This window comes from Rutilus rutilus (assembly GCF_951802725.1).
Source record: "Rutilus rutilus genome assembly, chromosome: 12".
Lineage (NCBI taxonomy): Eukaryota > Metazoa > Chordata > Actinopteri > Cypriniformes > Leuciscidae > Rutilus > Rutilus rutilus.
The window spans coordinates 13,513,128-13,526,722 of record NC_140217.1 but is presented as its reverse complement, the minus strand read 5'-3'; the positions used below and the strand labels follow the sequence as shown (position 1 = coordinate 13,526,722).

The 13,595-nt window shown below is 41.6% G+C and overlaps 1 protein-coding gene across 3 annotated transcripts in view; it reads right to left on the bottom strand.

The window, feature by feature from the left end:
* lhfpl4a (LHFPL tetraspan subfamily member 4a) overlaps positions 1 to 12,636 on the bottom strand; it is a 79,944-nt gene extending 67,308 nt beyond the window's left edge. Inside the window, exon 1 of one of the 3 annotated variants that reach the window (XM_084427007.1) lies at positions 11,455 to 12,636. In XM_084427007.1, the coding sequence (XP_084283133.1) occupies positions 11,455 to 11,860 (406 nt within the window). In that variant the 5' untranslated portion in view covers positions 11,861 to 12,636. The remainder of the gene's footprint in view (positions 1 to 11,454) is intronic. The other 2 variants (XM_084427006.1, XM_084427008.1) reach the window with 2 other exon arrangements.
* Positions 12,637 to 13,595: the final 959 nt, after the last annotated feature.

Genomic DNA, 13,595 nt, shown 5'->3' with positions numbered 1-13,595 from the left:
ACTGGGTGTGGATGCTCTAGTCCACCCATGGCTTGATGCGTTGCTGTACGCCAGGGGTCACCAAACTAAGGCCCGCGGGCCGACTCAGGCCCGCCACCCCCCTTTGACTGGCCCCCCAGCCCCTCTGCCCCCTACTACTTGAACCGGCCCTATGAGGCAATCCCCAAAAGTCGTCATGGTATGGGCGTCACGGTTTGGTGCATACATTTACACGGAGAATACACGGTATAAAAATAAATAAAACTCGCGTGCAATTTAATTAATGTAATGCGGAACTACTGTTAGATACGCGGATTCTTTAGGGACACCTAATCTGTAGCTCCGCCTTACCTCTGAAGCAGGCTGCGATGTAAATATTGCTATGCTGGAATATGTTGAGAGAGAGGTGTGGGTGCGATCGAAAACTCGTAAAGTGTTTACTTATATTTGTGTGTGTGTGTGTGTGTGTGTGTATGTGTGAGGCGCGGCCGTGATCGGTGTGTGTGTGTGTGTATGAGGCGCGGCCGCGATCGAACAGTGGAAACATAAAAACATGAAACGTAGCAGATTAATTTTCAATTCATTCAGGTACAATTACCAAAAATATCAAGGTATTTTTATTAATGAACTAATTATATAAAACTATTGTCAGTGCACTACAAATAAACTGGTTCTATGCCTTTACTTTATTAATAAAACTTATTTTTTTTTTAAAATACAAGGTTTAATACATTTATTTTTCTTTTGGTGGTCCAGCCTGAGACATGCACAAGCCTTCTGCATTTTTGTTTTGCTTTTCCCTTCATTGTACCGAACTCGTACCGAACCGTGATGTCTTAACCGAGGTATGAACCGAACCGTGACTTCTGTACCGTTCCACGCCTAAAAGAGGGGCTGTTTACACCTGGCCAATTCATGCGTTTTCTCAGATCGGATAGCTATCTGATTTATCAAAACGATTCCATTTACACCTGGTCACTTAAATGTGTTTTTGCGAAACGGATTTAAATCCGATCTTCAATTCCCGCGCTATATGCAGATTTAATGGAGTGCACGTCACGAAAGCAACAGATATGAGCTGCATTTTATTGATCATCAGCTAAAATGTCTAAATCAATGACCGCAATAAGAGAGAGCAGTAACAGCCCTGGTAAGATCATTTCGTTTCTTTACTTTTAATGATGATGACTGTGTGTTAAGCGTCTGCGATTTACTTTCACTTTGATTTGCGATAGTTTGCACGTTGGCTTGATGAATAGATGCTCAGCTGCTCATCTGCGGTGACGCGCGTGTTCCAGTAGCGTCGTCATAACTGGCTATAACATGACATATAGCCTATAACACGCTCTCACACGTTTATATTTTAGCATTTTTGGGAGGAGAACAATTTACATATGTGGTTTCAACAACCAGATGCATTTACACTTGTCCAGTTTCGTCTGGAATGCGGCCCAGACCACCTCCTGAAGTGGTTTGAGCGATCGGATTCAAATCCGTCTCGAATGCGTTTCAGAGGGCATTTACACCTGGTCTTTTCACGATCGGATAGCTATCCGATCTGAGAAAACGCATGAAGTGGCCAGGTGTAAACAGCCCCAGAGAGTGCAGAGTTTTCAAAGAATAGTGGACCAACGATTATTTGTGAAGAATAACTTTAATTAAAACAAAGTGTGAAGACTCGATTACAACTTTTGCAAACCACTAGTAAAGATAAACAAATATGTGCCAGGAATCAAGTGTTGATATAGTAGTGGGGATATAGTAGTGGGGATGGCTGTGCCAGGCTAGTAATCTCTACTACACAATGAGGCCTGCTGGTGGTCATTTTGGTCTGGGTCATACAATTCTATGTTATATAGCTGACCTGGACCCGGCCCCCCATCACAGTCAGGAATGATAATGTGGCCCCCAGAGAAAAAAGTTTGGTGACCCCTGCTTTACTGTATGATCTGTATGATCATAAGCGGAGAGTTTTTGAATGATGGTGTGCAGAGAGACGAATCATCTCATTCTTATGCTCTGTATTGAATGTTCTCTGTTTTCTGCTGGAACTATTAGATAAAGTTAGAGCCTTTTCGACCATAAAGGTCTATCCTTCAGCCATTTCAGCATGTCATGTGGGGTTGGATTCAGGAATGATAAGCCAGCACCCCTTGATATGTCGATTTATGACATGCTCTCCCATCCTCCTTTTGAACCATTACTGAGTATTGGTTTACAGCGTCTTTCTTTAAAGTCAGCTTTACTGCTGGCTCTCACTACAGCAAAGCGGGTGAGTGAATATGCTTTGTCTGTACATTCTTCCTGTATGCAGTTTGCAGCCAAGACCAGTTAAACTGTCTGTGCCTGGTACATGCTCTGCACACTTACGCACAGAGGAAAAAGTGTGTTACGAAAGGGCAGTCAGCTCTCTGTCTCGTGGGCTGACAATTTCAAGGGGAGACCTATTTTGCGTCAGCAGCTCTCTCATTGGGTGGTGAATGCAATTGTAATGTGTTACAAGGACAAAAATGTACAATCTCCACCAGGGGTCCGAGCTCATTCCACTAGAGGAATGGCTACTTCCTGGGCGCTGTTCAGGGGTGTTTCTATTCAGGACATTTGTGCTGCGGAAAGCTGAGCATCACCGCACACTTTTGTGAGATATTATAGATTGGATGTGACCGAGCCATCGTTGGCTCACTCTGTCATGTTTCATGGGTTCACTGACCTCGCTATGTAGCACTTTGCACATGCCTGTTCACTTTAGGGTTTTAATCTAGGCTTATAAGGGCACAGGTTTTACTTTAGTGTCAGAACCAAGTCCACTTGTTGCCACCTTCAATGTTGCGTCTGTTCATACAGCAATACGGGAGTGGTCTATATCCTATAGTGAGATACCGAACATATGTTAGAAAAAGAACGTCTCAAAGGAACCCCTTCCACAGAACGTCTCAGGTTACGACTGTAACCTATGTTCCCTGAGAACAGGGAACGAGATACTGCGTCAGAACGCTATGGGGAACGCCTCCGCGTGAACCGGTGTCTGAAATGCTTATCTAATCACGGCAATCCTATTGGTCAGCAACAGCCTATGACATCATCACTAGTGCGACCCGGAAGTATAAGGAGAGCCTGGAGAACTTGTCAACAACTTATCATCTGAAGGGACTGTTCAGCAGGCATCCCGAGGAATGGCGAAAAGACGTAGTGTCTCGTTCCCTGTTCTCAGGGAACATAGGTTACAGTCGTAACCTGAGACGTTCCCCTTCTGTGGAAGGGGTTCCTTTAAGGGAATATGGCCAGGAGCTCCAAAGGAGTCCCGTCCAGTCACTTTCTGAGGGGGACATGAAGTCAACCCCACATGCCACCAGGGAGACTGACCTGGTCTAATTTAATGACCTAGTCTTGTCAACAACCTGTCTGTTTCCTAAACAGAGTCTCTAACATATTTTGCCTCACTTGTGGAGGCATCCGATAGGGAGGACTGCAGATAGTGGCAGTGATCGCTCACAGACCGGATCATAGAGACGGGCATCATGGAGAGTAGAACTCAGCATAGCGCTTTCTAACTCTTGAGAAGAGGGGAGTAACTCTACCCAATCCTGGATCTACACAGTGCTTCAAAGCCATGTGGAGGCTGGGCACTCTGAAAGGGACCCTAACAGGGGAGCACCTCCAGCTCTAGGGCTGATCTAACAGGGAGGCCTCGTGAGAGTCCTTTGACCTTCCGACCAGATTTATGGAGCTAAATATTCATGCAGAACGATCCTCAGATAGATTCTGGAACACTATACTCAAACCTGAAAAGTATTGACTAGGCTCTGGGCTACTCGTTGGGGATCCACCTTCAAGGGGGCCTGTCAAGGCCTAACTACTTGATAGCGGGACTTTTAGCAGAGCTAGCTACATAAGTCAGGTGCTCTCACAGACATCTCTGTGGGCCTGGTTATACTTATTTCACATTGCCAACAGGCAGTGTACTCAGCAAAAGTGCTATGGACCCTTTAAAGCAAGGGGAGTACAATCTTACGCTACCGGATTATCGAGGAGGCCTACTTTAAGGCCTACATCTTCGAATGTCAAGGGCATCAGCCCAGGCAGTACTTCGGCTCTTAGGGAGCATACTCAACCATCCCAAGTGGGAGGGAGTAACTAATCTGTCTCTACCTGAGCCTGGGTGGTGAAGGGTGATATCATATGAGCTATGGGTAGCAAAGTACTCCAAATAAAGACCCTAACAAGGGAAGTACTATCAGCATGTATTTTTTCAAGACACATTTTACATTCTCTACTAAACCCAAGGAAATGGAGGCCACAATAAGGTATTTATGGAGACCTTTGTAAATTTTAAGGCCTAGCTGGATAAACTAGCTACAATACTCAGCTCTAAAGGGCGAAGGCCTGAGCATAGTGCTTCTTACTTTCTAGAGAGAAAAGGCCTGACAACGCCCATGATATATCTGCATGGGAGGCTTTTTGAATATAGCTTGCTACCTATGCTGCTATCTACCCTGTAACACCACTAGCATTTTTACACCTAGTGCAAAAGGCGGGCCTTGGCTAGACGACTCTTGTAGTAAGAGGAGGCCAGTACTAGGAACAACTAGATTTACAGGAATACCCAATTTCCAATTTCCAAGTTACTAAGCCTAAGCCAGATATAAAGTGACTGAAGTTCAGAGCTATAATCTCAACGACTCTCTAAAGTGAGAGGAGAACTGCTGCTCTAGTATAAGGTGGCTATCAAGGTGGCCCGAAGAGGGCCAATGCTTGACTTTGTAGTTCTATCTGGAGTTTAACAGAGCGGTGGCCTCAATAGAATAACTCCCGATAGGGATGAAAGCCATCTCACACAAAAAGAAATGTCTATTAGGTGCTCGGATGAACGGTGGCCTCACTAGAGAATTTTCCATACAGCCAACGTGTTCACTACTACAGTTTGGCACTACCCATTATATAAGCCTGACGACTCTAACATAAGAGGAGGCCTATGGGAAGGGTATGCATAGCCTACCTATATGGGAACTTCAGGGCCCTAATTTCACCATCCTATGAAAACCATATTTAACACCCCCTTAATACTTCCTAACAGGGGACCGTGGCCTATTATTCAACCTTACTAAAAACTCACGTAAAGGGAGAAGACCTACAGAGCTCAATCTGCTGCCCACAGAGCGATGGCCTAAATGACATTCACAAAATGGAGGCCTATCACCATAAGAGCACGAAAGAGCGGACTTACTACCAAACCCGACGCCAGACCTACAGAAGGGTTCCAAATTGAAGGAATAACTCATAATAGGTCCAGCCTCAGGCTGATACAAGAAGCACTTGGGGTAAGAGATTGAAATGCTTCAAATCTGTCAGCCGATCAGCCTGGTATGCTTGCAATACCGTCATTGGGTGCAAGGCATCACCAGCCAGACCCGCCACCACGTATGCCCTGCTATTTAAGCGTGCTGTCATATTTTAGTGGCTTAAGAGGCAGGGCCGGAGCACTTAGTGTCGATGCCTCTCCAGCCTTGAGATAGTTAGCAAACATCTCGTCAATTGGGGCATCGACACATACCCGTGTTCGTGCATCCCCTCATCATCAGCATAGTTCGCTGATGGCGATGAATACGTGCTGAATACGAGTTCTTCCATGGCTTTCCGATCTCATTGTGTAGATCCGGCAGGAATGGAAGGCTCATGAGAGCTGGAGCTTTATGGCTGGAAAGAAACCATTCATCAAGTCTGTCACGAGCGTTCTCTTCCCTCATGTGCTCCAACGACAGCAGAAGCCTTGTTGAAGCACATTCCATAACACACAACAGCTTAACATACACGGTGCAGGGTGGCTGTGAGGGTTTGGGTTGTATTTCCTCTTCACCCTCATCAGCCATCTCCTGCTCTCTTGGGCTGGTTGTTTTTATACACAGCAGAGCACTCGCTGCTGGATCAGAGGATGTTAGTGACAACACATCCTCATCCTGCAGCTCACTCTCGCGAGTCTCTGAAGGGCGTGAGAGATTAACAACTCTCTGAACCTCCTCAGCGAGCTCCTTCTGAAAAAACCCACGATTCCAGTCTCTACTCTGCCTCAGCGCGAGCGGGACCTGAATCGCCTGGAACAGATGTCTGTCCCTCTTCCCTCGAGAAGAGAGCAGACGAGAGTGGAGTTTTCTCAAGGGAAAAAAACTCACAGTGGCACAAGCAGATCCCTCAGGAACTGATCGTGCATGCTCTGAGCCCAAACAATAAACACACAAGTTGTGTGTTATCAAGTATCAATATCTTAGAGACAAATGCACACACTTCCTGAAGCGTTTTTCACAAGCCATGATTACCTTTTTGAAGTTTTCAGGTTTAAGCGTACAAACAAAACAGTCCCTGAAGACGAAAAAGCTCTCCAGGCTTCTCTTATATACTTCTGGGTCACACTAGTGATGATGTCATAGGCTGTGGCCGGCCAATAGGATTGCTGTGATTAGATAAGCGTTTCAGACACCGGTTCACACGAAGGCGTTCCCATAGCGTTCTGATGCAGAGCGAGTTCCCTTTCGAAAGGGAACATTAGGTTACTTGCGTAACCCCGGTTCTCTGATTACAGAAGTGAGGTATCTCACCTCACCAGCCTCCTTGCAGACTACACGGTAGGGCTGGGCGATATGGCCCAAAAAAAAAATCATGATAATTTTTTTTATATCAGTCGATATCGATAATTATCACGATAAATGTCAAATCTTTCTTTCTTTCAAGTTTAAAGGCAGATTTTTGCTCCTAAGTGAAAGTTGTAGAAACCAGAGCGTTAATAGAGGTTATGCAGAGCGCCCAGCGTTCGAATCGGAAAACAGGTCTAAGCATTTCCGCTTTTCACTTTCGTACACATCTGCAGCGGTAGGTGATCTCTGAGGTAACTGTTAATGTTCGCTTATTATAATAAAATTCTTATTTCTGATCAAACTTTAGTGTATTTGTTTTAATTAAAATGACACGAATGTTGAAATTTCAGAAACGAGAACAGCCGAACAGCAGTTTTTGTTGTGTGCCGATCTGCTCTGTGTCGGGGAAAATTGAGAGTCATAGTTACTCCTGCCGTTTACACGCGCTTCATTGAATTTCTTCACTTTTGACATTCAGAGCACTGGGCAGAAATCACATTGCGTCGACACCCGCCGTGGGCCTTCGCGATGCTTTGTTTTAATTAAACAGTCGGATTCCACTGGTCCCCGGAGAGCCCGCCTCGGCGCCGGCGAGACCGGGGACCCGGCCCCCCAAGGGAGCCCGCTGGATGGCGGGGGAGAGGGTCCGAGCACACCGAGACCTCAGACAGGAACGGGAAGGGGCGCCGCGGGTCAATAATACATAATTGAAGGTTGACCAGCATAAACACACAGGACATCGTAGTAATTATACTGTTGGTACTATAACCCCATCGCTAAAATGCAGTCTTCATTTGATTGTTTTAATCGTCTGCGAGCAAAAATAAAAGGCTAAACTACTGATAGCATGCAAATCTAAACTAACTAACTGTTTACTGATAGTTAGCTAACGCTATATTGGGTGCCATTAGCAAAAGCTACATAATTATACTACATACCTTCATAATTATGAATAAATGAGTAAAACTTAAATCCCTTGTCTAACAGAGTACTCTGGGCTCTGGATGTCCGTTTGGCAATACGGTGTAGCCTACATCTGAAATTGATATTAGGGGCAGCTCCTGTAAACACGGGCTATAGAAGGTCGCCATTACTACGCTGTGTTTACCTCAGTAGCTGACGGCCGGAAGTAGTTAAACCTGTTTTGTAGAACCCGGAAGAATGTTGCGCATAACCCCTATTGTGGTTTTTAAACTACTCTTTATTGTCAGAACATATCAGGACTTGCCAAACTGGTGAACATTTCACAAATCTGAGGTAGAACATTCAAACATTTGTCATTTTTCCTTAACAAAATAAATATCTTTATTGGACAATTTCTTAGTTTCTGCATGTGCTAATTTTTATTTGGTAAAATGTAATATTCTGACTGCTTGAGTTTTATTAAACTTAACCATTGGTCATCCAGTATCATGCATTTAGATCATGATAACCTCACTATCATGGCAAAATGTAACTTTATGGTTTCTATGGTATTTGTATGAAAAACAGTAGCCTAAATACATTATTAAATACTGTAATTATATTCCATCAGTCCTTTAATACATTGTCTACATTAATAATATAATACAATTAAATATGTATAACCCACATTTCATGGTGCAGTTAATATTACTAGGCTAACGTTACAGTAAATCCATGGTAAATGATGGGAATTTGTAGACGGAAAAGCCTTCTGCACACAGTGTTTCTCCTGTTTGTCAGCGCTGGTTCATCTGCCTTTAAACTGGTTTAAATCACTGAGACATTGTGTTCTTCGCTGAATTCAAGCGCTTCTCACTAGATCTCGTGACGAGAGCGATCAGAGTAAACGCATCGGCTCAAGTGAGCTCGCGCTGCGCTGCCGTTTGGCGCGCGGTTCAAATGAGTTTCGTTCCGCTTTTGGCGCATAAACTATCGAACATTTATCGAACTCTTGATATCGTTTTATCGAGAAAAATTATATCGCGATAATTATTGTTATCGTTTTATCGATACTACACGGTGAAGAAGATATGCGAAGAACTGGGGTTACGCAAGTAACCTAACGTTCTGTTCAGAGTAAAAAATGTCGGTGAAACAGTTTTAGTTATTAATAAAAAAATAAAAAATAAACATTTCCAAAGATTACATTTCCTTAATCTAAAATTTCAAGTACTGTATAAAACATTGTGATCCAGTCATGCTAACCACATTCAGTGTTTTTAAGAAACAAAGGTGACTACATTGTATTTATAGTATAAACAAAACGTGTCCTGATATGTCCTGGACAACAGCGTACACCTGTCACTTTTGCACCACAGAGTTTTAAACATAGCTGGTTAGGTACATATTTAAAAAGAAACCATTCACTTTAATAATTGCCTTATACTGTATGTGCACTTCACTGCCTGGCATACAGTGACACAGATAATTTGCTAAGGATAAAAACATGTGGTAACTGAATTAATGTAGGCTATAATATGTGATGTATACACATCCAAAGTTAAGTTAAACTTAAGACTAAAAACACTCACATGGTCAAACAGGACAGGAAAGACAAGGAAAGAAAACAAATGTTGCCCAGTACACCAGCTGAGTTTTTTCTAAATGCTGAAAACTGTTCTTTGCAAAGCAGATGCCATATATGACATCATAAAACCCTTTCTTTACAGAAATGAAAACCAAGGCTACATGACAGAATGTACTACAGAATTGCCCTGGGCAACCCATTTGACAGTCAGGCGCATTTCTCAGATCATCCTAGATCAGGCTCCAGCAGTCCCACTCTTATCTCTTACCCTGATCAGTTTCATGAAGATTTTACATTCATGAAGTTACATCTCAAGTTACCCCAGTGACCAAACAGCAACCAAATGCAACAGTGGCAAGAGAAAACTCTTGATGTTTAGAGATGTTTAAATATTTAAGGAAAAATCCTTGAAAAGTCACCTGGGAGTATGGAAGCTTGCAAAATAATTGCAAGTTTATATCTCACAATTCTGAGATACAAAAAGTCTGAATTGCGAGTTATAAACTCATTGTGACATTAAAATGTCACAATTACCTTTTATTAATTGCAAATATGTATCTCACAATTATGAGAAAATAAAGTCAGAATTGCGAGAAAAAAGGTCAAAATTGTGACTTTATCTGTATGTAGTTGTGAGATTTTTGACAGTTTTGCTAGTTTTGATATGCCTTACCAAAGGAAGATGGGCTCCCCCATATGGAAGATTGTTCCCTCCACGGAATAAAAAATAAAAAAGATAATCACAACTTTTTATCTCACAATTCTGACTTTATTTCTCGCAATTGTGAGATATAAACTAGTGATTGTGAGTCTGAATAGTGAGAACTAAACTTGGAAAAATGTCAGAATTTTGAGATAAAAAGTCGCAACTACCTTTTTTTATTTTTTATTCTGTGGCTGAATATACAATGGCCAATTGTTTAGCAACAAACAATTAACCAATAATAGTCAGAACGTCCCTTGCCTCAATAAATATTCACATGCTTTGTATAGTCAGAAACTTTCACGTGATGTATTTCTTTTCAGTTTGGGGGAAAAACTAAATGTCAAACTGTGGTGGAAAACATCCTAATTGGAGTGAAGAATATACCATTTTTAATATTTTTAATAATGCTTAAAATAATCTTACTGTTATATGGTCCAAAAAGTCTGTTCAGGACAAACCTATGGTACACTCAGATGGTAGTTACATTCAAGAACAACTGATGTGCAAGAGTGAGACAAGCTTTTTTTTTAAACAGGTTTTGTGAATGTACAGTGTGAAACTTATAAAGTTGAATACCCAATATCATGGTCTGCCTGCCCCCTACCCTCCAAACCTAAAAGTAATGTATATAATAAAAAAAATATGGCCACCAGTCAATACCATATCATGTTATACATGCATATACTTCAAAGTGTTTGTCACAAATAATTCATATCATATGATTTGCCTGCTCACTCTGAACAACTTTGCCTTAAGGACCACTGCTGTCGATCAAAATGATATATCTTGAATTATTTACTATAGCTTAATAAATCCCTTTACTCTGATCAAGGAAGTTGGATACTGACACCAAAACAATTATATCCACAGGATCGATTTGTTCAAATTTGTCTGTTTAAGTGATGTTCTCCAAACAAAAGCTTGGACCCAGATAATTGCCACTTATGGCTGATGCTGAAACCCTACAGTTGTAATCGAAATTATTTCACCCTCATTGCAAATAAGGTTTGTTTGCTAAATGTACAGACTTTCAGCTGTTTGCAATGAACAAATCAAACAAAAGTAATTGAAATAGCTTAACACAACAAATGTTCAGAACACAACAATCAGCATGGTGGAAGACCTGTTTTGCACAGGCTTATCATTTTTTCACAACGTTAAATTTCCCCATTCCAGGGAATAGAAAATAGTAATAGAAGATTTCTTGTCTACTAGAGCAAATCAGAACACTGCCATGTGGAAATGAACAGCATTAAATATTGCAAACATAAAAGGAGGTTCAACACAGTGCTTTATTGTTTTTTGTTTGTTCTGTTGGGAAAAAAGGGAGAAATAACCAACAGTACATTTTGTAATATTAATATCTCTCTCTCTCTCTCTCTCTCTCTCTCTCTCTCTCTCTCACACACACACACACACACACACACACACACAGTAACCCTCTGCGCTACCTCAGATCTAGAAGGCATGATCTAGAAGGCAGCTTTATTGAACCCCCTGAAAACACACGCACCCACAATGAGCTCAATTCAAATAAACAAGCATATCAGTTCTTACAACAACCGTTTACATTGGTTTTGAGGAAAAGATACATGCCGTATTCTAGATGTATCTATTTCCAACAAAAACCGTCAGTAATAAAAAATACTCACCGCAAAGCAACTGCATCCAAGCGCAGGTTTTGTAGACGGTGGCGGTGTTGCAGAAGAAGAAGAGCGCCATACAGCCGATGCAGCTCAAAATGAGCACCATGGACAGCAGCACGAAGAAAGAGGCCGCCTTAAACGCGCCGGACGGGATGGAACTGAAGTCGGAAAATGTTCCCTGGCAAATCAGCTCCCGGTTCGAGTTACCGTCACCCACGCAGTAATGGAACAACCCGAAGTAACCGGCATGTGGTGTACTCACGCTGTCCCCGATCCAGTAAGGCTGGATGAAGACTACCACGTTGATGGTAGCGAAGCAGATGGTGAAGATGGCCCACAGGACACCGATTGCTCGAGAGTTACGCATATAGTTGTCATGGTAAATCTTTGAGGCTTCTTGCGAAGGTAGCATTTTTTTTTTTTCTCGCTTGCTCCCAACCGTCTACTCTCCTGTGATTTGTTTCTGCTATTTCCGGCGTCTCTATCTCCCCCTATCTACCCCACCGGTACCCTCAGAAATGCGCTTCTGCCGCGAGTCCACTGACTGGAGATAAATAAAGATTTGTCTGATTTGAAGTAGTAAAGACGTAAGCGGTGTCCTTCCTTGATTTGATTTAGCCTACCAAATACAGTACGTCCTTTGTCACATCAGAATTGATAATGAAACAATTAAATAATCGATTGGAGCGTTGTTATGATAATGCATTCGGTGAATGAAAAAAAGAAAAAAAAAAAAGAAAAAAAAAAAACCCCGTTCTGTTCCTTTCCACCTCCGCTCTCCGTGCAAGAATGCTGGCGAGACGACTGCGATTACATGGCAAAGTAAATGTCTATGACAATATCAACAATTCGCATTATTGCTGCTCAATGTGTCTGGGTATAAATAGCATATCCGGTGCACCTCTCACCGGCTGTAATGCTGTCAAGATCTCAATTACGGATCTTCCGCAGACGAGCGAGAGCAGATAATAACGAAAGCTGGAACATCAGCAAGAGGCGTCGCACATTGTCGTAAAAATAACCTGAAAAAACAAACAAACATCTGATTTTCATTCAGAAGAGCACTTCGTTTCGCGGTTTTACCAAAACCACCGCGTCTCCGTTGTCCCGTTAGGCTATTTCTTCTCTGCGCGCACACGCTTATGGTGATGTTCAGAACGGCTCTGGTTCAGAGCTGCCGGTGAATGCGCGTACACGATTTGGGTGATTGCAGAAATTTCAATAAGTAGGCTACACACGCCCCTTTAACATGCGTTAATACAAAGTAGCTGAAATTGTTTCCAGATACATTACAGAGCACATTACTGTTGTATGGCTCCTTTTATTTTAGCATAACCCCAAGACATGACAGGAACAGATAATCAACGATAGCGAAAACTACAAATGGCATATCTGTTTATTCATAATTTCTGTGCTTTCAGAATGAAACCTTACAAATTTATTATTATATTAAAGATTAACATCTCGTTTATCTATAGTCTAACAATAAATCATGAATTTATTACTTACGGAATTCAAATACTTGTTTTTTTTCTTTGCTCAGCATATTATAGACAGAGTAAAATAAAGAGAGCTATACATAGTAGACTAACATTAAAGTAAATTAAAGCTCTGTATCTCAACACTGTAAAAAGTGGTAGCATGTTGTTACATTAAAGAGCTAGGCTATTTCTTCCTGATCGTACCCTTAAATTTAGCTTTGTTGGTGTAACTTAATAATATTTAGGTTGATTCAGTAATGTTAAATAACATTTTTTTTTTATTATTCAAATAAAATCAATTAATTTAGATGTTACCACATGAAGCACATTTTTTAGGTTTCCATTTTTTTTGTGTCAATATCCCACATGGATTCAGTTATGTTGACAACATGTATGTCTTCAAACCATGACTCAAAAGTAATAATTTAATCAAGAGCCTTTGATTTTATGAAAAAAAAATATTTATATAGTTTATATTCACATGCTTTTTTATTTACATAAAAAAATCCATATTAATGATAATGAGAGAATTGCGAATGAGAATGGGAAAGGAGGGAGTGAAAGGCATTATCTGGGGTTTCCTCTTACCAGAATTGTCTGACACCATATTTGGTGTACGGATTAGTTTATTCTTGATCTAATTTTTTAACCAACACACCCAAAACA